General features: G+C 37.5%; 1 protein-coding gene, 1 non-coding gene and 1 pseudogene across 19 annotated transcripts in view; 2 read left to right on the plus strand and 1 right to left on the minus strand.

Annotated features, from left to right (window-relative positions):
- Window positions 1-27,979, plus strand: part of PPP4R3B (protein phosphatase 4 regulatory subunit 3B) — a 69,762-nt gene that overhangs the window by 33,099 nt on the left and 8,684 nt on the right. For 4 of the 18 annotated variants that reach the window (XM_054473869.2, XM_054473876.2, XM_054473895.2 and 1 more), the window contains 9 exons: window positions 3,107-3,238; window positions 5,029-5,131; window positions 6,475-6,570; window positions 7,455-7,496; window positions 11,006-11,164; window positions 16,429-16,598; window positions 19,751-19,890; window positions 20,294-20,478; window positions 26,068-26,261. In XM_054473869.2, coding sequence (XP_054329844.1) covers window positions 3,107-3,238; window positions 5,029-5,131; window positions 6,475-6,570; window positions 7,455-7,496; window positions 11,006-11,164; window positions 16,429-16,598; window positions 19,751-19,890; window positions 20,294-20,478; window positions 26,068-26,261 — 1,221 coding nt within the window. The remainder of the gene's footprint in view (window positions 1-3,106; window positions 3,239-5,028; window positions 5,132-6,474; window positions 6,571-7,454; window positions 7,497-11,005; window positions 11,165-16,428; window positions 16,599-19,750; window positions 19,891-20,293; window positions 20,479-26,067; window positions 26,262-27,979) is intronic. The other 14 variants (XM_054473874.2, XM_063649358.1, XM_054473897.2 and 11 more) reach the window with 9 other exon arrangements.
- On the plus strand, window positions 5,320-5,409 carry LOC129031033 (small nucleolar RNA U3; annotated as a pseudogene).
- LOC129030981 (small nucleolar RNA SNORA12) lies at window positions 18,935-19,082 on the minus strand. Its single transcript, XR_008500870.1, has one exon. It is a non-coding gene; the product is annotated as a small nucleolar RNA SNORA12 (small nucleolar RNA).

A 27,979-nucleotide genomic window follows, 5' to 3' on the forward strand; every position in this document is an offset into this window, starting at 1 on the left:
TACAGGTCAGGTACTTACCTAGGATAACTAAAAAGTTGCTTTTATTTGTTCAAAAAATACGTTTAAGTAGGAATGAAAGTTTAATAATGAATGGATGAGATTGGAGACTATTTTTCTAAGTGCAGTAACTCAGGAATAGAAAACCAAACGTCATATGTTCTCAACTCATAAGTGAGAGCTAAGCTATGAGGATGCAAAGGCATAAGAATGACACAATGGACTTTGGGGACTTGGGGAAAGGGTGGGAAGGGGGTGAAGGATAAAAAAACTACAAATAGGGTGCAGTGTATACTGCTTGGGTGATGGGTGCCCCAAAATCTCACAAATCGCCAGCAAAGAACTCACTCATGTAACCAAACACCACCTGTTCCCCAACCACCTATGGAAATAAAAAACATTAAAAAAAGAAAGTTTAATAATGAGACCAATATTGTGTTTTCCCACTACTGATATATTTAAATTTTCCCCTTAAGCTATTTTAAGGACAAAATGAACAGAGAGCTATAATTTAAAGTACTCTTTTTTTTAATATTAAAAATGCCTTAGTTTTAAGTAGGAGATAATTATAATTGTCTTCCTTTTGTTTTTTTTTTGTTTTTTTTTTTTGAGTCAGAGGTTCATTGTTGTTGCCCAGGCTGGAGTGCAATGGCGCATTCTCGGCTCACTGTAACCTCTGTGCGCCACCACGCCTGGCTAATTGTGTATTTTTGGTAGAGGAGAGGTTTCACCATGTTGTTCAGGGTGGTCTCAAACTCCTGACTTCAGGTGATCCACCCATCTCGGCCTCCTAAAGTGCTGGGATTACAGACATGAGCCACCATGTTGCGATCCACTTGTTAAGGAAAGTTTTTGATTGTCAATTTTAATTTGATGCTTGCATGAGTTACCATTCAATTAAATTATAGTTGTTTTAAGTGTTTTGCATTTAATCCTGTAATGTGTCCTTAGATTTATACTTTCTATGTTTGTTAGTTATTTTCAATGTTTTTTAAAGTGATTTTATTTTAGAATCAACTTGGGCTAATGCTGCAATGTAGTCAGTAGAGAAGTAATATTTTGTGTTCTCTCTCTATATATATTTTAAAAATCAAATGATGCTAATTCTGACTTTAAAGAGAAATGCCTGCTTTATTAATCATTTTATAATCTCATTGATTTATCTGAATGCCACCCTTTACAAAAGATAACTTTGAAATTAACACTCCCATTGCTCCATCTTCAGTGATGTGTGTGATTAAAAGCATTTATCATAAAATGACCATGAATCAATCGCAGACCATGATCTTAGTAAACTGTTAACTTTCAGAATTCTTAACTCTTCAAGCTTTGATTCCTGTTTTAATTAGAAATATTTCTTGTTTAATTGATACATAAGACTTAGAAAAGCAGTGGTTGATTTTTTCACTGTGGAAAGTTCCTTTCTCAGTGTTTTTTTTTCTTATAACAACCTTCAAGGGGTTTCATTTTCTTGAATTTTCTGAGAGCTAACAATTTTACATTTTTAAAACTGTGTTGTCTCAAAATAATTTAGTCCACAAGAGAAGATAAATTAATTACAAAAAAAAAATCCAAATTAAGTCTTCTACATGCTGAATTCTATACTGGGCTGGTGGTGACCTTTAGGAAGGAAACATAAAGTAACTTATCTGTATATTCAGTGGCAGTTGATATTTTAGTGCCTTTTAAAATAAATGCTCAGCATTCAAACATTTCCTTTTGGTAAAGTATTATGGAGCAGATTTGGTTATGGCAACATGGATTACAATATTTAAATATATATTAAGATGAAAGGAAATATTAACATTTTTTACTGTAGTCATTGTTTCTATCCAAGCAGAAAGGGTAAATTTAGCAATAATGTTGTCTTTTTATGCCACAGATTGCACATGTTTTTATATTAATGGCCTTTGAAACGTTCAGTAAAACTTACAGAATCTGAGTGGATAAGTAATACAGTTATTACTGAATTATTTTGTTAGGTGTTTTCTCATTTAAGAATAAAATCTTAGGTTAATTTTTTAGATATGATAACATTTGTGTTATTTTAAAAGAATCCTTATATTTTAAAGATTTATGCTCTCTTATTTACTGAATCCATCAAACCTAAGATATGCAGATGCTAATATTTCCTTGATCTTACCAGACAGTGTCAGTAGAACATTTTTATGTAATTTTGTCATGATTACCACTTGGCTGATAGTGACTGTCAAATGCCATCAGTTACAAAATGTATCTTAATTTTAAGAGGTGAAAATTTTTAAGAAATCTGTTTTAGAATCAATGAAATAAATTTGAACATCTGATTTTCTTTATATTTCCCAATCAGAAAATAGAGATGCCAGCTTAGAATCAGGACAGTCTCTACTAAAAATACAAAAATTAGTCAGGCTTGGTGGCTCACGCCTTTAATCCCAGCTACTAAAGAGGGTGTGAGGCAGGAGACTTGTTTGTAATGAGGTGGTAGTGAGCCCAGATTGCCCCACTGCACTCCAGCCTGGGCAAGAGAACGAGACTCCGTTTCAATAAATAAATAAATAAAACCCAAGAGCATGTTACTAATGTAACAAATCTATTTGATATTAGATTGTTATATAACACAGTGTTCACTTGCATGAAGAGTTGTGTACTGGGTTATTTTTGGTCATTTTTTCTTTTTTTTTTTTGTTAGGAAGGATTTACTAGTTAGAGGCTGAGATAATTTATGTCTTAGGGTCACGTGATCTTGCTTGTTTAGTCAGCCTCTAAATTTATGCCTGAGTCTGAAACCCAAAATGAGATTTCTGTTAGAACCTCTACTGAACAAGTAATTCTTGTTCAGAATTACTGCTAAAGAATTTGCTTTTCCACTTCCTATAAGTTGCAGCATGCTCTGCTTTTGTGGGTTTTTTTTCCTTCTTTTTTTTTTTCTCGGAGTGGGATTTTTTTTCACTCTAGTGTGTAGTGTTTTATAGAACTTTCAAAAGTATTAGGAATAGAAGTTTAAATAAGCTATTCCATTCTTCGTTTTTTCTCTATATAATTCTCACTTTGCTCTTTCAGTTGGTGTTTTTGTCTTAGATCTAAACCAGGTCTAATGGAAACATGTTTTGTTTTGTTTTGCCACCAGGATATTCTTCTTATTAATGTGGTAATTGAACAAATGATCTGTGATACTGATCCTGAGCTAGGAGGCGCTGTTCAGCTAATGGGACTTCTTCGTACTCTAATTGATCCAGAGAACATGCTGGCTACAACTAATGTAAGAAATTACTCTGACATAAAAATGTTTTGGCCTAGTCAGTTTTAGGTGGCTTTGTAATAAAATTTTGAGAAACAAGTTTTTTAAGTATTTGTCCAGTTGGTATTTAAGTAGCAGTGGTATTCTTATAGCAGTTCATTTGTGGTAAAATACAAAATTGTAATCCATCAAAATCTTAGTAAAATGTTAGGAATTCCATTTATGGCCCTTGGCCTCTATGTGTTAATTTCTTAAAATTTAATACACAACAATGTGAATATACTTAACACTACTAAACTGTACACTTAAAAATGATAAAATTATTATTATTATTATTTTGAGACAAGAGTCTCGCTCTGTCACCAGGCTGGAGTGCAGTGGCGTGATCTCAGCTCACTGCAACCTCCACCTCTCAGGTTCAAGCGATTCTCCTGCCTCAGCCTCCCGAGTAGCTGGGATTCCAGACGCGCGCCACCACACCTGGCTAATTTTTGTATTTTTAGTAGAGATGGGGTTTCACCATGTTGGTCAGGCTGGTCTTGAACCCCTGACCTCAGGTGATCCACCCGCCTCAGCCTCCCAAAGTGCTGGGATTACAGGTTTGAGCCACCATGCCCGGCCAATAAATTTTTAAATAGCAAGTTTTATGTTGCGTGATTTTATCACCATAAAAAAGGAAAAATTTAAATATACTGAATGATCTTAATTACATAAGACATTTAAAAAGATTTAAGGATTAAGTCCTTAATACTTAAGGGTTAGATACTCCAGAATATTAATAGTCATTCTCTCAATATGGAGGGATATTTTTCTTTATAAAATTTCCTTCATATTTAGAGAATATGTACATTGTTTTTAAATCATTACAAGTTTGTATACCCAATTGTGTAAAAAATAGTGGCAAAATTCATAGACATTATTTTCCAAATTTTCAAATTATAAAAAATTAAAATGTTAAAAGTTGATTTAAATTTTGTCTTTTCATCTAGTGGCTTGATAAAGTGATTCAGTGGTTTTTAAAATTTAGATAGAGTTGGTGAAATCTGGGGTTCCACATTTTAGGTAGTTAAGTTGCTATCACATGGGCTTAATTGGTTCTTTTTCTTTCTAAACATTTTTATTCTTCCAAAACAGATTCAAATGTGCCTTTTTTCCCCACATTTGAATGTTATTTTTAAAGTTGAGAGAATTTTCTTTCTTTGTTACTTTCTTGGGAAAAACTCAATACACTGCAAAGAGAGAGAGACAAGTGGGATCAATAGTGATTATGGTGCATGCTGTTCTGACTTACATGTTGTTTATTTTGTGTCTGTTTTACCTCAAGTATTTATTTGTGTCGAGAACACTTAAAATCTACTCTCTTAGCAGTTTGCAAGTGTAATAAATTGTTAGTAATATGTTGTTATTATATATGTTGTACAATAGATTGGTTCTTCACTGCATTTCATATTCATATCTCAGGCATCTTTTAAAAAAACTATTTTGAATAATTTTCCTCAGAAAACATTTTGTGATGCTGTCTGATCTTTATCTTGCCTTCATTTTTACTTAGTATATAATATGAAGTAGACTTAATTTTCAGTTCCACAGAAATAAGATTAAAGTGAATATAGTTAATTTTTGGTTCTTTCACAATGTATAACCAAGTGTTTGATTTTTTTCACAGTATCTTAAAGTATCTGCTTATATATGATCTGTACTGCTAATTCTTTTTGTTTTGTTTTGGTTCTGGAAAAGGTATGTACTGCTAATCTTGAAGATGTTTTTATTTACAAAAGTAACAGTATTGTTTAAAAAATTCTATGTTTCAGAAAACTGAAAAAAGTGAATTTCTAAATTTTTTCTACAACCATTGTATGCATGTTCTCACGGCACCACTTTTGACCAATACTTCAGAAGACAAATGTGAAAAGGGTAGGGTCTCTTTATTTATCTGCTGTGATTTCTGTTTTTAAAGAAGGATGAGATAAATATTAAACTAACAGGCAATTTACTTGAGACTTTATATGACAGGGAGATTATGACTGAAAAACTTAAACTGCAATATAAAATTATGATTTTCTTGTTTCTTAGGGTTATGGAAGTGAATGATAAAATGTGGCAAGACTATTCTTTCAGGGGCCATTTCTATAGTTTGTTACTACAGAAGTTTCTCTGAATGTGTAGACCACTGGCAGAGAAAAAAAGAAAATGTGGCAAACAGTATTACACACTAAGGAATTGAGATGTAGACACTTATCAAAAGAAAGCATTGTCACCAAATTTGTGAGAGTTGATATCTGGAATGAGTAGGAGCAAATAGTATAAATATTTTAACTTAGCCTCCAAATGCACATTCATATGCCAATATATGCTAATATATAGGGGCAAGGCTTTTTCATTAGTATTTTTAAAATTGCATTTCCATATTCTCTTTCTTGTGTAATTGGCACCTGTAATTCATCAGCTGCAATTTCTGTTTTCAGTTTATTAAAATGGAGTGAAAATCTAAAAATATTTTTGAAGGAGTCTGAGTGCAGAATCCTATGGTTTTAGTATATCCGTCTAGGTAATTATAGTTGCATGTATCTAATTTGGAGGTAATTTTTAAATTGAGTTCTACTATATTCAACTTAGCCATAGATATTACAGTTCTCTGAGATTTCATCAATCTCATATGTTACCATATGACCATAATACATACTAACATAAGCAAAGGACTTTGAAAAGCGTACAACTTAATTAGTGAAATCAGAAATATGTGGGGCATAATAGAACATTAGCCACTATCTGAGAATATTTGTTAACCTGAAGAGTCACTTAAAAGGAAGTTAGGAGAATGTTTATGAAACTAATAAAGTTGAAACGTGGGCACACCCTGTGTAATACTATCAGTTCCATTTCTGAGTATATACTCTAGAGAATGTTTGTGCATATGCATGACAGGTACAAGAATGTTTCTGCATTGTTTGTGGTAGGAAAATGAATAAAATATGGTTTTTTCATATAATGGAATACTATATAGCAGTTAAAATAATTGAATTTTGATGTATCAACTGAATAATTCCCCAAAATATCAAGGTGAATGGGTACAAAAGCACATCACAGAGGGTTTTCTTGCAGAATGGTTCCATTTATATAAATGAAAATAATGCATTTTTTATGTTCATTTTAATAACACACTTCCAGCTTACAGAAATATATAGATAATAATATAACAGACACTCATATACTCCCTGTTGTCTTTATCAAAACTAACTTGCCATATTTTTTTTCAGATTTTTTTTTAAAACATTACAGATATAGTTGGAGTTTCGTATGTACCCCTTCACATTCCCATTCCCATTCTACCCCCTCTTCCTCCATCTCTCAAGGTATGCTGTATTTGGAGTTTATCACTCCTATATTTACTTAATGTTGTTATGATGTGTATATACGGTATTTTCATATTTTCAAAGTTGCTGTAAATTTAATGTCTGTCATACATATTATTCTGCATATTTTTTATCCAGTGTTAGTTTTGAGATCTATTCGTATTGATACCTGTTCATATTGGTCTAATTCATATTGAAATAGAGTTCTTATTTATTTTTAACTCCTACATAATCCTCTCTTATGAGTATGCTGTAATTGAGCCATTCTGCCTCTAATGTGCATTTGTTTCTAGCTTTTTGCTATTACAAATAATGCTCCAGTTACATTCTTGTGTTTTCCTGTGCACATGTGCCTTGATGTGCTCTAGAATGTATTTCTAGAAATTGGAACTTATTTATAATGGCCTACTTAATTGGGTTTTTTTTTTTTAATTTAAAGCATAAACACATTCATTATTCTGGAGTTTTAAAAATTCCTGCATTTTCTGTTTTTAAAAATGAGGTGTATAATGGATGATCAAATGCAAATGTTATTTTAAAAAATTAAAAATGGTAAAACAAAAATGAGATGAAGAGAAATATCCTAATTGTTGAATGATGAATAGGAGAAGGTAAAAGAAAATATGTCAATTTTATCTCTGGTTGTAATCTTACTTTTTATCAGAATATTTATGCTATGTTGTCTTTTTATAATTCCACATCTACATCCACTTTTGTAAAAGACTGCAGATATAGTTATAATTTTGCTGAAGCAACCAAGTCTTAATGGTTATTTTGAGGGTAAAAGGAGATTATGATTGAAGACATGCATTGTATATTATAAAGTACTAGGGAAATGTGGGCTATTATTACTGAAGTATTTTAATTTTTAATTTTTTTATTAGATAATATGGTTGGATCAAATAAAAACAACACAATTTGTCCCGGTAAGTATAAATTCATACTTTATGAATACATGCAGATTATCAACTTTTTTCTACTCTAAGTGTAATGCACTTATATAAGGCTAAGAAAAGCATATTTTGGCATAAAAACAAAATCCAAGAACAAATTTACTTTTGTAATTCCACTATCTCCAATATTAAAAATAGAAAACGAGTTGGAATTCTATTGTTTTTTTCCCTGAAAATTTATAGCTTGTTTTCTGATGTTGTTATGAGAAGGCATTGTCTGAAAGTTGAGGATTTAGTTCTTATTTTTGAAATGTAGTAAACTAAGACCAATTACTTTGCAACTAATTTTCATGACCACTTTGTGCTTATTGTTCATGAATCTGAGTCTGAAAGCAGTTGTTTCTACTTAGAATAGGCATACTAGGTATGGGCTTGATACTAATAAAGGCATGTGCTGTGTGCACCTACCATCCCATGCCTTTTCTGCCAGCCTCATCAAATCTCAAAGGCGAGCCAGTTTCAAATAAGAAGGCTGTTTAGAGATTGGACTATTTAGAGATATAAGTAATTTCTTGTCCCCGTTATAAAGATGAAGACAAGACATTTGTTTAACAGTGTAGGTCATTGTTTTTCTTTTTTATTTTTTTTGAGATGGAGTCGCGCTCTGTCACCCAGGCTGGAGTGCAGTGGTGCAGTCTCGGCTCACTGTAACTTCCGCCTCCTGAGCTCAAGTGATTCTTCTGCTTCAGCCTCCCGAGTTTTTGTATTTTTAGTAGAGACGGGGTTTCACCATGTTAGCCAGGGTGGTCTCGATCTCCTGACCTCGCGATCCACCCGCCTCGGCCTCCCAAAGTGCTGGGATTACAGGCGTGAGCCACCGCGCCCGGCCTGTTTTTGTTTTTTAAATTTAATTTCCACATACAGCATTGAGGGTCAAGGTTAAAAAATATTTTGTAATAAAATTTGGGAATTGAGAAAGAAGAATTGCTTTTTTTGTTTGTTTGAGACAGAGTCTCACTCTCACCCAGGCTAGAGTGCAGTAGCACGATTTCGGCTCACTGCATCCTCCACCTCCTGGGTTCAAACGATCTCCTGCCTCAGCCTCCCAAGTAGCTGGAATTACAGGTGTGTGCCATCATGCCCAACTAATTTTTTTATATTTTTATTAGAGACGGGGTTTCACCATGTTGGCCAGACTGGTCTCAAACTCCTGACCTCAGGCGATCCACCCACCTTGGCCTCCCAAAGTGCTGGGATTACAGGCATGAGCCATTGCACCTGGCCAGGAATTGCTTTTAATGGTGAGGGACTAGTTCAAATTTTGGCTGTGGTACTGCCTGTTAGAGAAATTGGTCTGGAGCAAGTGAAACTCTTTACTTGCATTTGAAGTAGAAACAATCCTTGAAATATCAGAATTTTATTTTGTGTATTTATATGTGATGGTCATTCTGTTATTAGAATGCTAATTTATTCCCAATAGTGTTGTAGTTCCCCAAAATATTTATGTATATAATCTCAAGTAAATAAAATAGTTGTACTAGATGATGTCATTTTTTAAAAAAATCCGTAAGACTGTGATTTTACAATTTCCTTACAGCTTAATATTTCCTTGTCTAGCCAAGCATGGTGGCTTCACACCTGTAATCTCAGCACTTTGGGAGGCCGAGGCAGGAGGATTGGTTGAGCCCAGGAGTTAGAGACCAGCCTGGGCAACATAGTGAGACCTCGTCTCTACAAAAAATAAACTGGGCATGGTGGTATATCCCTGTGGTCCCAGCTACTAGGGAGGCTGAGGTGGCAGGATCACTTGAGGCTGGGAGGTTGAGGCTGCATTGAGCCGAAATTGCACCAGTGCCCTCCAGCCTGGGTCTCAAAACAACAAGAAAATATTTCTTTGTCTAAAGCACTTATAATACGGGTGGTGTGTGATTGTCCATATGAGCCCTTGACATAAATTAAAATTTGATGTTCAGGATGCAGTTCAAAATCATTTCATGAATGTATAAACCAAAGCCTCAGGGAAAGAAAAAATGCAAGTTTATTCAGTAGGTCCCTCTCTATGGATATCATGAGTTGATATTTTAAAAGTTGTATATAGGCCGGGCGTGGTGGCTCACGCCTGTAATCCCAGCACTTTGGGAGGCTGAGGTGGGCGGATCACGAGGTCAGGAGATCAAGACCATCCTGGCTAACATGGTAAAACCCCGTCTCTACTGAAAACACACAAAAAAATTAGCCGGGCGTTGTGGCGGGCGCCTGTAGTCCCAGCTACTCGGGAGGCTGAGGCAGGAGAATGGTGTGAACCCGGGGGGTGGAGCTTGCAGTGAGCCGAGGTCACGCCACTGCACTCCAGTCTGGGCTACAGAGCGAGACTCCGTCTCAAAAAAAAAAAACAAAAAATTGTATATGAAATTATATTAGATCATGTTTAAGAATCTTAGGCTGGGTGCAGTGGCTCACGCCTGTAATCCCAGCACTTTGGGTGGCTGAGGCGGGCAGATCACCAGGTCGGGAGATCCAGACCATCCTGGCTAACACGGTGAAACCCCATCTCTACTAAAAATACAAAAAAATTAGCTGGGTGCGGTGGCAGGCACCTGTAGTCCCAGCTACTCGGGAGGCTAAGGCAGGAGAATGTCGTGAACCCGGGAGATGGAGCTTGCTGTGAGCCAAGACCGCGCCACTGCACTCCAGCCTGGGCGACAGAACAAGACTCCATATCAAAAAAAAAGAATCTTGATGTAATATTTTTCACTTGGTATTCAAACAGCCAAAAATATCCTTTTCTTAAAATGTCTTTTCTAAAAGCATATAATTTTTCTTGAGAAATTTGCACTGAGCCACCTTAGGCAAAAAGTTTTAAGTATTTTTTTTAACAATGGGCCCTTTTATAGATTTATTAATAATAATATAGCATTTATTACAGAAACATTACTAAGAACTCCTCAGTGCTATCAAGGTATTATTATCATGTTCATATATTTTTATTGCTTTTCTTTCTGTATTTCATATTTTATGCAAATATGAGTCTTAGCTATCTGGTAGGTAAAACTGATAATATGCTTCTGGAGAGTCTGCCTAATGAAAAAGTAAAAATCTACAGCCTTTTTAATGGATATGAAAATGGAGGAAATCGGCCAGGTGCAGGGGCTTACACTTGTAATCCCAGCACTTTGGGAGGCTCAGGTGGGAGCATCGCTTGAGCCCAGGAGTTTGAGACCAGCCCAGACAACATAGTGAGGCCCCATCTCTACAAAAAAATTGAAAAGAAAAAAATTAGCTAGCATGGTGGCGTACATCTGTAGTTCCAGCTACTCTGGCAGCTGAGATGGGAGGATCAGTTGAGCCTGGGAGGTGGAAGCTGCAATGTGCCATGATCACGCCCCCACACTCCAAACTGGGTGGCAGAGTGAGACTTTGTCTCAAAAAAAAAGAAGGAATTACAGTTTAGATTTTGTTATAAAATATATTATGTAAGCTTTATTTATTCTTTATTTAGATATATTCAGTATTTATTTTCATGAGATTACTTTCTTTTGTAGATAATTATCAAACAGCACAGCTACTTGCCTTAATTTTAGAGTTACTCACATTTTGTGTGGAACATCACACATATCACATAAAAAACTATATTATGAACAAGGACTTGCTAAGAAGAGTCTTGGTCTTGATGAATTCAAAGCACACTTTTCTGGCCTTGTGTAAGTATAAAATGTTTTAAGGAGCAACATTTTTAATAGAGATAAAGCTGAAGTTACCCATTTGAAGTTATTTATTAGCAGTGTATATTCTATGAATGAGATGATTGTGAGAAGTCCTATTCTTTTGTTCTTATTTAAAGGGCAAGAGGACTAGATTGTAGTGATTGTCCCACCCACATATTGCTCACATTTAGATTTAATGAGCCTAACTTTTGTTGTGATACATTACCATGTGCAGTGACAGCATTTTACTAACAGAGCCAGTCCTGCTGTTTTTTTACATCTGCCTCATCAAACTGTCATTTAGTAGTCACTCTTTATAATTATCCTGATATTTGCATCAATGTTGATTTTTAGCAGACTATAAACTTTCACCTTCATAATTTCACCTGCAGAGAAAGAAACATCCTCCCTCCAAATGAAAAGTAATTTGTGGTTTTATTCTGACCATAAAAATTATATTTTAAATATAGACATTTAATGTATAGAGAAAATGTTAATCTCCCTAATCTTTATTTTTATGGACTTAAAATAGCCAGTGTTAACTGTCTGCATTATTTCTTTTTTTCATACCTGTACCAATTTATGTAATAAACATATTCACACATGTATAGAGGATTTTTTTGTGTTTTTTATATTTACAAAACAGTATCATACCAGCACATTTCTCAGCCCCCTAATACTACTCTAGCTTAATCAATATTGTGTAGACTAATTTTATTCCTGGAGATAGCTGAGTAAGATTTTATAGTATGGCTCTTCCACAGATTCTTCTGCCATTCTCCAGTGGATAAATTACAAGATTGTTTTTGCTTTTTTGCCACTCCACATCTCACTGTTGTAAATAGTCTAGTACATAAATCTTTTAAGTACTGATTTATTTCTTTCTATAGGATAGATTCTCCGTAATGGGATTGGTAAGACAAAATGTTTATCTGTTTTATACTTTTTAATGTATCTCTAAGTTTTAATTTACCATATAGCTGCCAGATTACTTCCCCCAAAATTGAAGCACTTTGACATTCTCCCAGCATTCAGTGTTACTAATTTTAAAATATTATCAATCTGATAATGAAAAATGTGGTATCTCATTGTTATTCTAATTTGCATTTTCCCTGACAGCATCTTTTGATATATTAGTGTACTTTGCATTTTTATCTGTTGTGAATTGCCAGTTACCTTTTTCTTAGAGCTTTTTGTATATTAGAGATACTAACAATTTATCATGTTTTGAGGAGAAAATGTCCATCTTCATTGTCTTTTGTCTTTGCCTTTATTTATAGTATTGTTTTCCACATAACTAAAATTTCTTTATGATGACAAAAATGTCTTTCTTTTCCTTTTATGACATTTGGGTTTTTTGTTTTGCTTAGGAAAGTCTTTGTCCTAAGATTATGCAGATATTCTCACTTTCTTCTAATATTTTATTTCCTTTTTTACATTTATATATGTAACACATGTGAAATTTGTTTTTGCATGTACTTTGAAATGGGAGTGTTTGAAATGAGTGTTTCCCAGATATATAGCCAACAGTATCAGCACTTTTATTAAGGCAACCATACTTTTCCTCTTTCCTTCTGAATTGAAATATCATTTTTGTTAAATAAGTTAACATATATATACTTTTATTTTATTTCTGGATTGTCATTTAATTTCACCAAATGAAAAAGTACCAGTGTTGGCCAGGCGCAGTGGCTCATGCCTGTAATCCCAGCACTTTGGGAGGCCAAGGTGGGTGGATCACCTGAGGTCAGGAGTTCGAGAGCAGCCTGGGCAACATAACTGTCTCTACTAAAAATACAAAAATTAGCCAGGCGTGGTGGTGTGTATCTGTAATCCCAGCTACTCAGGAAGCTGAGGCAGGAGAATCGCTTGAACCTGGGAGATGGAGGTTGCAGTGAGCTGAAATCGCAACACTGCACTCTAGCCTGGGCAACAGAGCAAGACTCTGTCTCAAAATACAAACAAACAAAAAACCAGTGTTTATTATATTATGCCAGGCATTATAGTGTCTCTATTATAAGGTTTAATACCTACTGAGACCCCTTCACTTTTGTTTTTCATACTTTTCTTGGTTGTTCTTAGACATTTTTTTCTTTCATAATAACTGATTGTATCCAGTTCATTTTGATTGGAATTACATTATATTTTTATATTAATTTTGGAATGGTTGGTGTTCTTAAGACAGATTTTCCTATTTGGCTCTCGTTAAATAGTACTTTTTGATGATTGCAGAATACTTCCCTTAATATGAACATGTCAGTTGAATGCATTTCCTTTTTCTTTTTTTTTTTTTTTTTTTTTGAGATGGAGTCTCGCTCTGTTGCCCAGGCTGGAGTGCAGTGGTGCAGTCTCGGCTCACTGCAACTTCTGCTTCCCAGGTTCAAGTGATTCTCCTGCCTCAGCCTCTCGAGTAGCTGGGATTACAAGTGCACACCTGGCTAATTTTTTGTATTTTTAGTAGAGATGGGATTTCACCATGTTGGCCAGGCTAGTTTCAAACTCCTGACCTCATGATCCACCCTCCTCGGCCTCCCAAAGGGCTGAGATTACAGGCATGAACCACCGCCCCCAGTCACAATTTCCAATATTTAAATATTTATATTGTTTCAAGATTTCTATTATTATAAGCAGTGTTGTTGTAACTGTAGTTTTGTGTACATGTCAGTTCATTTACCAGCAGTGTAGAAGTGTGCCTCTTTGCTCACACACTTGCCAGTGCTTCAGTCTTTTGCATCTTAAGTAAACCATTTCTTATCCTGCCACAAAAAGAGGGAAGATTGTAAGTCTAACACTTCTCCCCATACTTGTTTGGTGTTACAGTTAACATTTATACCTTACATGGCCTATTTCTGTTTTATTCTCAGATAATGTTTAGAACCTCTTGTGACAGGCACAACTTCTTTATTTAATGAGCTTCATCTATGAACAGAGGGTTGGAATGAGAAAATGACTTATAAAATCAGAAGCCTTGTGTTTTGAAGATTTGGCTAGTGGTATCTGTAGAGTAAACTACTTAGGGGAAAGGATACAAGTTAAAGGATCAACAAATATAAAAATAAAGGATTGAAATTATAGTCCTTCCTGTTCCATAAGATTTTTAGCAGTAATATTGCTAAATTTAATAAGCTTTATTTAGCTAGTCACGAGTTAAAAAGGAGATTTCTTTTCATCGTCCTCAAATGTGAAGTCAAGTTGTACTTCTTATTCATTACTCTGTTTTACTTTTAACAAATACAATCTGATCTGCCACAGTGCATATTTAGCCAGGTAAAATAGCTTGTAAGCAATTGGTACATAAGAGAATGATATAATTATAATACGGAGATAGGATTGGTTCACAAATTGTTTGTTTTTTGAGACAGAGTCTCACTCTGTCACCCATGCTGAGGTGCAGTGGCACGATCTCAGCTCACTGCAACCTCCACCTCCCGGGTTCAAGTGATTCTCCTGCCTCAGTCTCCCGAGTAGCTGGAACTACAGGCGCCTGCCAGCACACCTGGCTAATTTTTTGTATTTTAGTAAAGACGGGGTTTCACCATGTTGGCCAGGCTTGTCTTGATCTCCTGATCTCATGATCTGCCTGCCTCAGCACAAATGTTTTTTTCAAGGCAAGGAGAAGTAGAATAGTGTGAGTGGAAATAGCCTTCATCAGAGAAGTAAAAAACCTTTAGATCTCCTGTTACATGGTTGGCATCTGGCATCAGGAGCCTCTTTAGTGTAGGGACCAGCCCCACAGGGTCGGTGGGTTTTTCTCCCTGTGTGCAGAGACGAGAGATTGTAGAAATAAAGACACAAGACAGAGATAAAAGACAGCTGGGCCCGGGGTACCACTACCACCAAGACGCGGAGACCGGTAGTGGCCCCGAATGCCAGGCTGTGCTGATATTTATTGGATACAAGACAAAGGGGCAGAATAAGGAGTGTGAACCATCTCCAATGATAGGTAAGACCACATGGGCCACGTGTCCACTGGACAGGGGGCCCCTCCTTGCCTGGCAGCCGAGGCAGAGAGAGAGAGGAGAAAGAGAGAGAGAGACAGCTTACACCATTATTTCTGCTTATCAGAGACTTAGTACTTTTACTAATTTGCTACTGCTATCTAGAAGGCAGAGCCAGGTGTACAGGATGGAACATGAAGGTGGACTAGGAGCATGACCACTGAAGCACAGCATCACAGGGAGACGATTAGCCCTCCGGATAACTGCGGGTGGGCCTGACTAATGTCAGGCCCTCCACAAGAGGTGGAGGAGTAGAGTCTTCTCTAAATTCCCCCAGGGAAAGGGAGACTCCCTTTCCTGGTCTGCTAAGTAACGGGTGTTTTTCCTTGACACTAATGCTACCGCTAGACCATGGTCCGCTTGGCAACGGGCGTCTTCCCAGACGCTGGCATTACCACTAGACCAAGGAGCCCTCTGGTGGCCGTGTCCAGGCATAACAGAAGGTTCACACACTTGTCTTTTGGTCACTTCTCACTATGTCCCCTCAGCTTCTATCTCTGCATGGCCTGGTTTTTCCTAGGTTATGATTGTAGAGTGAGGATTATTATAATATTGGAATAAAGAGTAATTACTACAAACTAATGATTAATGATATTCATATATAATCGTATCTAAGATCTATATCTAGTATAACTATTCTTATTTTATATATTTTATTATACTAGAACAGCTCGTGCCCTCAGTCTCTTGCCTCAGTACCTGGGTGGCTTGCTGCCCACACTTTAGCTGTATTTTCAGAAAACTAAAAACAAGCTTTTGCCTCTAAAGCTCCCTCCCTCAGAGAGGCAAGGCAATCTTAGCTCATGGTGGGTTGCCCACTCCTGTGCACACCTTAATGACAGTGCCCCCACTGATTCTGAGGTGCCTTCACTGTATTGTCTCAGCATCCACCAGCACTGCTCTAAATACTGCTAGCATTTGCAGTCTGTGGATTTTGCATATTTTTAAATCTCTGTCATAGAGCTACCTGCCTAGGTAGTTTATCTCCTAGATTCCAATTACTGTTTTTGTTGTTGTTGTTGTTAGTTCTGGCTACAAAGTTGTACAGGTTTTGAGCGGTCCTCTGCAGCTCTGTTTTCCTCAAAGTCTACTTTTACCGGACAGTTTTACTTTTCATTTTAGAGGAGTTTACTTTTTACTTTATGCCCAGTTTTACTTTTCATTTTAGAAGAGCATATACATTGCTTTATGGTGGAAAAACACCTGTATAATAATTGATTTTAGTAAGATTATTAACTTATTCCCTATATTATTTTTAATTAGGTGCCCTTCGCTTTATGAGGCGGATAATTGGACTTAAAGATGAATTTTATAATCGTTACATCACCAAGGGAAATCTTTTTGAGCCAGTTATAAATGCACTTCTGGATAATGGAACTCGGTACAATCTGTTGAATTCAGCTGTTATTGAGTTGTTTGAATTTATAAGAGTGGTAAGTTTATATAAAACAACCTATTATATGTAATTATATGTAAATAATTTTTTATGTAAAAGAATTATATGTAAGCAAAGTGACTTCATTCTCTCTTCACCCCTGAAATTATATATTCCATGTGTCTTAGAATCTATTCTAATAAACTGAAATTTTAAAAATCAGTAGCTTTTTAATTCTTATTTGCCACATGGTTATAGTTTAGTGGTTTTTACTTTTGACACTAATAATTTTTAATGCTAATATTTTTAATTGTGAAATATGAAAGTGAAATTCAGCATAGTCTTTCAGCCCATATTTACTTGATTTTCTCAGTTCCATTCTTATTGGCCAAATGTTTCATGATCTCATTTGGTGTATGTGGACATTTCAGTCAATCATGCCTTATTCACGTGATCTTTTAGGAAAAGGTGATATTTTTATTGTAGAGGTAGTGATTTAAAAATAATATAAAGATGGAAAAATAATTCATTTGGGGTTGGGCGTGGTGGCTCATGTCTGTAATCCCAGCACTTTGGGAGGCCTGGGCGGGCTGATCACTTAAGGTCAGGAGTTCGTGACCAGCCTGGCCAACATGATGAAACCCTGTCTCTACTAAAGATACAGAAATTAGCTGAGTGTGATGGCACACGCCTGTAGTCCCAGCCACCTGGGAAGCTGAGGCACAAGAATCACTTGAATCCAGGAGGTGGGGTTGCAGTGAGCCAAGATTGCGTCACTTCATTCCAGCCTGGTTGACAGAGCAAGATTCTTGTCTCAAAAAAAAAAAAAAATTCATTTGGTAGACATTAATACAACGTGCATAAAAGGTAGGATGGAATCCTAGAATTAAGTTAAAGAGATCAAGAAGTTAGATGGACTACTCCAATTACCGTATTTTATAGATCAGGAAATTAAGACACCCAAAGTTATTAAGTGACCTATTCAAGAACATCCTTTTGGATAGTAGCACAATCAGGACCAGTCAGAACTTGAAGCTTCGTCCCAGCTTAGTTTTAGGCAACAGAAGATTTGTCATAAACAATCTGGAGGGCAATCTATGTGAATAACAGGAATGCAACAGATAACTGTAGAACCGGTACAACAAATTTACTTCGCCTGTAAACACACCGAAATCATTCCACTGAGGAAATGGCCACATAGTTGGAAAGAATTTGGGTTTTATTTTTTGTTTTGTTTTGTTTGAGACACGGTCTCATGCTGTTGCCCAAGCTGGAGTGCAATAAGGTAATCACAGTTCACTGCAGCCTCGACCTCCTGGGCTCAAGCAGATCCTCCCACGTCAGCCTCCTGAGTAGTTTGAACTACAGGCATGCACTAAAGTGCCTGGCTAATTGTAATTTTTTTTTAGGTATGGGGTCTCCCTTTGTTGCCCTGGCTGGTCTCAAACTCCTAGGCTCAACCAGTCCTCCCACCTCAGCCTCCCAAAGTGTTGGATTACAGGAGTGAGCCACTGCACCTGGCTGGAAATAATTTGAAAAACGAAAGTCCAAGCTAGAAATTCATTCTCCAGTTTTATTTCTTACAAATCAGATTTCTGCTGATAACATGCTATTCTCATAGGAAGATTATTTGGCTGACTGGATTGTTTTTCTAAAAGTGGTCAATTGCCAAGTATATGATTTTTAAAAGGATGAAGAGGATAGAAGTCTTTAACCTGGTAAAAGAAGGAACATGGTTAACTAGCTCACTAGTTCCTATTGTACTGCTGCAATAAATCAAAGCTTTATATTTTATTTACTTTATATTTTTCTCCTTTAAAATTTTGGTGAGATACAGATAAAGCAAATGGTAGGGTTTACAACCCTGTCCCTATGCCCATGATGGAATTGTTTTTCTCAAAATAAGTTTGAGTGGTTGATTTGTGTACCTTGTGCCCCAAAACTTAATGTATTTTTTCGTTTCACATATAACATAGAGCCATTACCTAGGTTTCTAATTTCTGATTTGCGTTTTTTTTTTTAATTGAGAAGTACAGGAGAACTAGTTTTAAGACTTAAAATCCATAATGCAACCAAATTATGGTGTATCTTTTCAAGAAATGGACTTTGTGTTTCTTACTATGTAGTGTTATCTGTAAAGTCCTGAATCACAACTTTAATTTTTTTTTTAAATAAGCCTACTGGGCATGCATGCATTTGTAGTGATAGTTTAGAATTTAGAAGTTATTACTATCAATTAGTTTATTTCACAGATATTGTACTATTGGAAGACTATAGGAATAGACAAGTAGAGTTCCAGATAGTTTATCAGATCTGTGTGTATGATATAGTCAGAGAAATCTTTGTTTCTTATTATTTAGGTAAGACGTATCCTCTGTTGTTTTTTCTTCTTCTATGTGTGAAAGCCAGCCTCTGATGTGGGAAAGGCTTGAGAGAGATCTCTTTGTCATCAAGCCTTTGCCAGCTCCTATATAATGTATGTGGCAGAGTTAGGCTCATTTGAAAACTTAACAAATGTACCAGAAAGAAAACCACCACAACCATATCCCATTTTGATAGCAGTTAAACAGGAAGTCATTACATAAGACCTGTTTGTTGAAAAATATGTTTTTCTTTTATTAATACATAATATTGTACAGATGTATTTGGTACATGTATTTATTTTTACATGCATAGAATGTGTAATGATCAAGTCCGGATATTTGGTATCCATCACCGTGAGTATTTTGAAAATGTAATTTTAACATCTGCCCTCTAACCAGCTGTGTGCTCTGGATCAAACCATCCAGCCTCTCTTAGAGCCTCAATTTTGTTTTTCTCTAAAATGGGGATAATAAAACCTATCTCATAGAATTATTTTGAAGATCAAATGAAATTGTATGTAAAGGTGCTTTTTAAATTGTAAACTGCTATATATATATATATATATATAAACAAAAAATAAACAGAAGATGTAAAATGAATCTATTTACTTTTCGAATGTTCTTTATAGTCCTACAAAAGGGCTCCAGTAAATTGCTTCTCCTTTTTTTTTTTCAAGTTTTCTGTGCAGTCCTGACTCATGTGTAAAGAAACCAGGACATTACATTTTGGAAGGTGATTTTGAAAAACCTTTTTTGATCAGCTTTAGAACTACAAAACAAAATTTTAAAGTTTTTCTTCTAACAAGCATTGTATTATATTTTAAATGTAAATTTTGTGCTTATACAGGAAGATATCAAGTCTCTTACTGCCCATATAGTTGAAAACTTTTATAAAGCACTTGAATCGATTGAATATGTTCAGACATTCAAAGGATTGAAGACTAAATATGAGCAAGAAAAAGACAGACAAAATCAGAAACTGAACAGGTATTGTTTAAGTATACTGCTTTTATAGCCTACAAAATTCTGTCCAAAATTGTTTGTAGTTCAGATTTTCCATGTGAAATTTACTGAAGAATTTTCTTTCCATCACTGGATAGCATAGAGTTGAATAGGAGGGTAAGGTGTCCCCCCACCCCATATCATTGATATGATGAATTACTACTCCATATTGTAACTTAAGAAGAATATTTAGTTTAATTTACAACATCCTAAAATATTTTGGAGTGTTCTCTGGCTACATCTTCTATCATTACAGAGATTATTTTGATATAAATTATAGTCAGTTAAAATTACTTCAGTTCCTCTTGGTTATACATATTTTTCCTTCAATTCAATCTGATCATGAACTTTAAATCATTACTCAATATTTGTGATATATTTCTTACAGTGTACCATCTATATTGCGTAGTAACAGATTTCGCAGAGATGCAAAAACCTTGGAAGAGGATGAAGAAATGTGGTTTAACGAAGATGAAGAAGAGGAAGGAAAAGCAGTTGTGGCACCAGTGGAAAAATCTAAGCCAGAAGATGATTTTCCAGATAATTATGAAAAGTTTATGGAGACTAAAAAAGGTATTAAAATTCTGAATTTTTGCACAGTGTACCCTCTTATTTAGTGCAGAAATTATTTTGTTGCTTGTGAAGGTTTGTTTATAGTTTACAAAGCAAGAAAGACAAGAATTTTATACCAAATTGTGTTCTTTTAAAATTATGTACTTTTTCCAAATCTGTCTGGGAATTCTTTTCATGTTTAAAATGTTTCTCTTCAAACTTGCCATTTTGTAATGCTGTTAATTTGCTAGTTAGAAATTGAATTATCTACTTATACTTTTCTTTCTGTGAATAGTCTTGGCTTTATTTCTATACTGAAATTCTCAGTAATAACAGAGACCATATAGCTTCATAGAAACCTTCTAGAGTACTTTGCTTGTGTCTTTTACAGCTGATAAACTGAGCTCAAACAAGTAACTTTGCTCTTTGAAATTTTAAAATTACAAAAGTTACATAAAGATATACTATCAAGAGAAGTGAAAAAGTAAAACTTCCCCTGGCTTTCAGATGTGCTTAACTTGTTTTATAAAATGAAGATCTTGCTAGTAATATATCTTTCAAAAGAACTAATCATTTTACTTCTGTGGCCTGAGGAATTACCATTTTTTGGAATACTGCCCTGCATATATCATTTAAATATTTAATTAAAATTTATACCTTGCTGGGCATGGTGTCTCACATCTGTAATCCCAGCACTTTGGGAGGCTGAGGCAGGTGGATCATTTGCGCCCAGGAGTTCCAGACCACCCTGGGTAACATGGTAAAACCCTGTCTCTACAAAAAAACACAAAAATTAAATGGTCACAGTGGCACTTACTGGGAGTCCCAGCTACTAGGAAGGCTGAGGCTGGAGGATCACTTGAGCCCAGGAGATCGAAGCTGCAGTGAGCCATGAGCTGCCACTGCACTCCAGCCTGATAACAGAGAAAGACCCTATCTCAAAAACAAAACAAAAAATTTATGTCTTGGGCCGGACGCGGTGGCTCACGCCTGTAATCCCAGCACTTTGGGAGGCCGAGGCAGGTGGATCACGAGGTCAGGAGATCGAGATCATCCTGGCTAACATGGTGAAACCCCGTCTCTACTAAAAATACAAAAAATTAGCCAGGCGTGATGGTGGGTGCCTGTAGTCCCAGCTACTTGGGAGGCTGAGGCAGGAGAATGGCGTGAAGCTGGGAGGCAGAGCTTGCAGTGAGCTGAGATTGCGCCACTGCACTCCAGCCTGGGCGACAGAGTGAGACTCCGTCTCAAAAAAAAAAATTATGTCTTAGAAGATAAAAGCCTTTCTTGGATTTATTATGTAAGTTCGTGATTTTGAATGTGACATTTTCTAAAGACAATTCTCAGAAAATTAATTTCATTTATTACATTTTCTTTGAAACTATTGTTCGTACTCATTTTCAACTCATTAGTTTGATAAGTTTTATGTGCCTCAGCGTGGCAGAACAATAAGCTTATTAAAATGTCCTAAGGAATCGGTACCTTTGGTAGACAAATTCTTCTGCCTTTACTCATTACAGGTACTGCCCTGACTACTGTCAAAAGAGGCAGTACAGCCATATTTGAAGTTCTGTATCCAGTGTTGAGTGAGATGCTGTTAAGAATCATATATAAAAATAATAACCAGATGTTAAAAGGGATTGGACACCTATGTCATAAAACAAACAGAAAAAGGAACCTGGAATATTTAGGACTTACAGACTTGATCATTGTCTTTAGGCATTTGGAATATTGACTTCTGAGAGAAATTACTAGGTTTTTACCATGAGTAAAGAAGTGTAGAGTCAGTGAGTGGAAGCTACAGGGAGACCATAAAAGGAAGAGTCAGACAGCTAATGAGATTTTAGATGTAAGTGCTAGATACCGCAACATAGAGTTCTAGCATAGGATGGCTAATTTTGTTACGCTCCGTAAGGTCCTTTCTAATACTGAGATTTCTAAGATTCTAGCTAATAAAGACTTATCACTTGTATTAGTTCATTTTATACTGTTAAAAAGAACTACCTAAGACTGGGTAGTTTATGAAGAAAAGAGGTTTGATTAACTCACAGTTCTGTAGGCTTAACAGGAAACATGGCTGAAAGGCTTCGGGAAACTTACAGTCATGGTTGAAGGCGAAAGGAAAGCAAGTATATCTTAACCATGGTGGAGCGAGAGACAGAGAGTGTGAAGGAGGAGGTGCCACACACTTTTGTTTGTTTGTTTGCTTTTTGAGATGGAGTCTCCTTCTCGTTGCCCAGGCTGAAGTGCAGTGGCTCTGCCTCCTGGGCTCAAGGGATTCTCCTGCCTCAACCTCCCAAGTAGTTGGGATTACAGGCATGCACCACCACACCTGGCTAATTTTTATATTTTTAATAGAGACGGGATTTCACCATGTTGGCCAGGCTGGTCTCGAACTCCTGGTCTCAGATGATTCGCCCGCTTCGGCCTCCCAAAGTGCTGGGATTACAGGCATGAGCCACCAAGCCCGGCTGAGGTGCCACACACTTTTAAACAACCAGATCTCGTGAGAACTCACTATCACAAAAATAGCAAGGGGGTTTTCTGCCTCCATGATTCAATCATTTCCTCCAACACCTGGGGATTATAATTCACAATGAGATTTGGGTGGGGACAAGAGCCAAACCTTATCATTCCACCCCGGCCCCTCCCTAATCTCATGTCCTTTTTACATTTCAAAACCAATCACACCTTCCCAACAGTCCCCCTAACACATTCCAGCATTAACTCAAAAATCCAAGTCCAAAGTCTCATATGAGACAAAGTAAATCCTTCTGCCCATGATCCTATAAAATAAAAAACAAGTTAGTCACCTCCAAGATACAATGGGGGTACAGACATTGGGTAAATGTTCCCATTCCAAATGGAAGAAATTGGCCAAAACAAAGGGGCTACAGGCCCCGGGCAGGTGCGAAGCCCAGCAGGGCAGTCTTTAAATCTTAAAGCTCCAAAATAATCTCCTTTGACTCCATGTTTCACATCCAGGGCATGCTGATACAACAGGTAGGCTCCCAAGGCTACAGCTGGCTTTGCCCCTATGGCTTTGCTGGGTACATCCCCCATGACTGCTTTCATGGGCTAGAGTTGAGTGCCTGTGGCTTTTCCAGGTGCATGGTGCAAGCTGTTGGTAGATCTACTGTTCTGGGGTCTGGAGGATGGTGGCCCTCTTTTCACAGCTCCACTAGGGAGTATCCCAGTGGGGACTCTGTGTGGGGACTCCAACCTCACATTTCCCTTCCGCACTGCCCTAGTAGAGGTTCTTCATAAGAGCTCTGCCCCTGCAGCAGATTTCTGCCTAGATATCCAGGCATTTCTATATGTCTTCTGAAATCTAGGTGGTTTGAGAATCAGAGATTACCAAACCTCAGTTCTTGCCTTCTGCACACCCACAGGCCCAACGTCACATGGAAGCCACCAAGAGTTGGGGCTTGCATGCTCTAAAGCCATGGCCCAAGCTGTACCTTGGCTCCTTTTAGCCATGGCTGGAGCTGCAGCACCTGGGATGCAAGGTGTCCCAAGACTGCACAGAGCAGCAGGGCCTTGGGCCCAGCCCACAAAACCATTTTTCCCTCCTAGGCCTCTGGGCCTGTGAATTAACATTTGGCTCCTTGTTACTTATTCAGATTTCTGCAGCCAGCTTGAATTTCTCCCCAGAAAATGGGGTTTTCTTTTCTACTGCATGGTCAGGCTGCAGGTTTTCCAAACTTTATGCTCTGCTCCCTTTTAAATACAAATTCTAATTTCAGACCATCTCTTTGTTCATGCATACGAGCGTATGCTTTTAGAAACAACCAGAAGGCCTCTTTTTTTTTTTTTTCTGAGATGGAGTCTCTCTGTTGCCCAGGCTGGAATGCAGTGGCATGATCTCAGCTCACTGCAACCTCTGCCTCCCAGGTTCAACTGATTGTCCTGCCTCAGCCTCCCAAGTAGCTGGGACTACAGGTGTGTGCCACCGTGCCCAGCTAATTTTTGTATTTTTAGTAGAAACAGGGTTTCACCATGTTGGCCAGGCTGGTCTCAAACTCCTGAGCTCAAGTGGTCCACCCACCTCAGCCTCCCAGAGTGCTGGGGTTACAGGCGTGAGCCACTGTGCCCAGCCCAGGCCACCACTTGAATGCTTTGCTGCTTAGAAATTTCTTCCACCAGATACCCTAAATCATCTCTCTCAAGTTCAAGTTCCACAGATCTCTAGGGCAGGGGCAAAATGCTGCCAGTCTCTTTGCTAAAGCATACCAAGTATGACCTTTACTCCAGTTCCAAATAAGTTCCTCACCTCCATCTGAGACCTCCTCAGCCTGGACTTCATTGTCCATATCACTGTCAGCATTTTGGTCAAAACCAGTCAACAAGTCTTTAGGAAGTTCCAGACTTTCCCATATCTTCCTGTCTTTTTCTAAGCCCTCCAAATTGTTCCAACTTCTGCCTATTACCCGGTTCCAAAGTCGCTTCCACATTGTCAGCTATGTTTTTTGAGTTGGAGTCTCACTCTGTCGTCCAGGCTGGTGTGCAGTGGCACAATCTCGGCTCACTTCATCCTCTACCTCCAGGGTTCAAGCGATTCTCCTGCCTCAGCCACCAGAGCAGCTGGGATTATAGGTGTGCGCCACCACCCCCAGCTAATTTTTGTATTTTTAGTAGAGAATAGGTTTCATCATGTGGCCAGGCTGATCTTGAACTCCTGACCTCAAGTGATCCACCCTCCTCAGCCACCCAAAGTGCTGGGATTACAGATGTGAGCCACTGCGCCCTGCCATTTTCAGGTATCTTTATAGCAGTACCACATTCCTGGTACCAATTTTCTGTATTAGTTCGTTTTCACACTGCCCTAAAGAACTACCTGAGACTGTGTAATTTATGAAGAAAAGAGGTATAATTGACTTACAATTCCACATAGCTGGGGAGGCCTCAGGAAACTTGTGGCGGAAGGTAAACGGCAAACAAGGCATGTGTTACATGGCAGCAGGAGAGAGAGAGCAAGGAGGGTAGTGCCACCCTTTGGAACAACCAGATCTCGTGAGAACTCACTAGCACAAGAACAGCAAGGGCGAAATCCACCCCCATGATCCAGTCACCTCTCACCAGGTCCCTCCCCTGACATGTGGGGATTACAATTTGATTTGTGATTTGGGTGGGGACACAGAGCCAAACCATATCATCACTGTACACATCATGTTCTTTTTCAAAAGTTCTTAGGAAACAAAGGCAATTAATTTTTTTTTTTTTTTTTTTTTTTTGAGAGAATTCTGCTCTTGTTGCCCAGGGTGGAGTGCAGTGGCGCCATCTCGGCTCACCACAACCTCCGCCTCCCAGGTTCAAGTGATTCTCCTGCCTCAGCCTCCCACGTAGCTAAGATTATAGACATGCGCCACCACACCCGGCTAATTTTGTATTTTTAGTAGAGACGGGGTTTCTCCGTGTTGGTCAGGCTGGCCTTGAACTCTGGCCTCGGGTGATCTGCCTTCCTCAGCCTCCCAAAGTGTTGGGATTACAGGCATGAGCCACTGTGCCCGGGCAGCAATGTTTTATAAGTTTTTAAATTATTGCTGTTTTTAGATGTTTTGACTTAGCAGTATGTATTGATATACGTTCAAAATTTTACTTTTGCTTTAGCAAAAGAAAGTGAAGACAAAGAAAACCTTCCCAAAAGGACATCTCCTGGTGGCTTCAAATTTACTTTCTCCCACTCTGCCACTGCTGCTAATGGAACAAACAGTAAATCTGTAGTGGCTCAGACACCACCAGCAACTTCTAATGGCTCCTCTTCCAAAACCACAAACTTGCCTACGTCAGTAACAGCCACCAAGGTAGGTGAAACAGCATTACACACAAACTTTGCTTTTCCCATCTGTGAGATTTTTTCATGTTTACTCAAAAAAGTTTGGATAATCAAAACAATTTCAGTGAATTATTTAGAATTTTTCTGTTACCTAACATTGTTGATGATTGTAGAATTTTATTTTATTTTTTGAGATAGAGTCTCACTCTGTCACCAGGCTGGAGTGCAGTGGAGTGATCTCGGCTCACTGCAACCTCCGCCTCCCGGCTTCAAGCAATTCTCCTGCCTCAGTCTCCCAAGTAGCTGGGACTACAGGTGCATGCCACCACACCCAGCTAATTTTTGTATTTTTAGTAGAGACAGGGTTTCACCATGTTGGCCAGGATGGTCTCTATCTCTTGACCTCATGATCCGCCCACCTCGGCCTCCCAAAGAGAATTTCGTTCTATTTAGGCTTATGATAATAAATGTAAGCATCCTTCCTTCCTGTCCCCCATTCTATTTTGGAGCACTTAAGTTGATTCTGATATTTCTCTGACTACTTAGTGTTACTGCATTTTAAATTATTTTCTTGGATAGTTGAGTTACTACTTCACACATATGGTCAAATTCATCTTCATAAAGTCTATGCCAGTTTATGTTACCATAAACTGTGTATGAGTGTGCCTGGCCGATTGCAGCTTTGCCAGCGCTATAATTATTTTTAGTATTTACCAGTTAGGTAGGGGAGACAGTATATAATATCTCATTTCCAATTGTGTATACTTTATTAGTAGTAAGGCTGTTAGCCTTTGAATCTGCTCTTCTCTGCAAATTGGATGTTGTTGATGAATCTTTAGTTAAGGATATTAGACTTTCTGTTGTTCTTTTAACAAATGTATTTCCCTTGGTTACTTTTTTTATAAACAAGTTTAAATTTTATATGAAACATTTTTCTTGTTCATATGTTATATGAAATCATCCTTTTCCCCAAAAACGAGTGGCTTAAAATAAAAAGGCATAAATATGGGGCAACTATTGTATAAAGGTAGAAAGACAAGCAGAAACACCGTGGTAGTACATACCTAACTAAAGGAATGCATCTTGTTTGGAACACAAAATATAAGTCTGAGTTTATTTTACAAAAATGTAGAATTTTCATTCAGTAGTATAGTGAGATAGGCTCTTGACAATAGCATTTTCATGGTATTCGGTATTTGAAACATATTTTATGTTTTTCAACTGGAAAATTTTAAAATTAGTTTTCAACTTTATGATGGGACAATTTAGAGTAATATTGTGACACTACATTAAGAATGTTTGGGCTCGGCACAGTATCCTAGCACTGTGGGAGGCCAAGGCAGGAGGATCGCTTGAGCCCAGGAGTCGAAGACCAGTCTGGGCAACAACGTGAGACCCCATCTCTATAAAAAGTATTAAAAAATTAGCTGGGTGTGGTGGCACACACCTGTGGTCCCAGCTACTCAAGAGTCTGAGGCAGGAGAATGGTTTGAGCCTGAGAGGTGGAGGCTTCAGTGAGCCATGATCTTGCCACTGCACTCCAGCCTGAACAAGAGAATGAGACCCTGCTCAAAAAAGAATATTTGCCATAGAGTTGTATTGTTTGGGTTCAAACCTTCGCTCTGCCTCTTTCTAGCTGAATCACCTTGTATAAGTTATTTAATCTCTCTGGGCCTTAAGCTCCCTGCCTTCCTGCTCCGTTGTTGTTGTTGTTGTTACAGAGTCTCAGTCTCACCCAGCCTGGAG

Source organism: Pongo pygmaeus, chromosome 12 (genome assembly GCF_028885625.2).
Source record: "Pongo pygmaeus isolate AG05252 chromosome 12, NHGRI_mPonPyg2-v2.0_pri, whole genome shotgun sequence".
NCBI classification, from domain to species: Eukaryota; Metazoa; Chordata; class Mammalia; order Primates; family Hominidae; genus Pongo; species Pongo pygmaeus.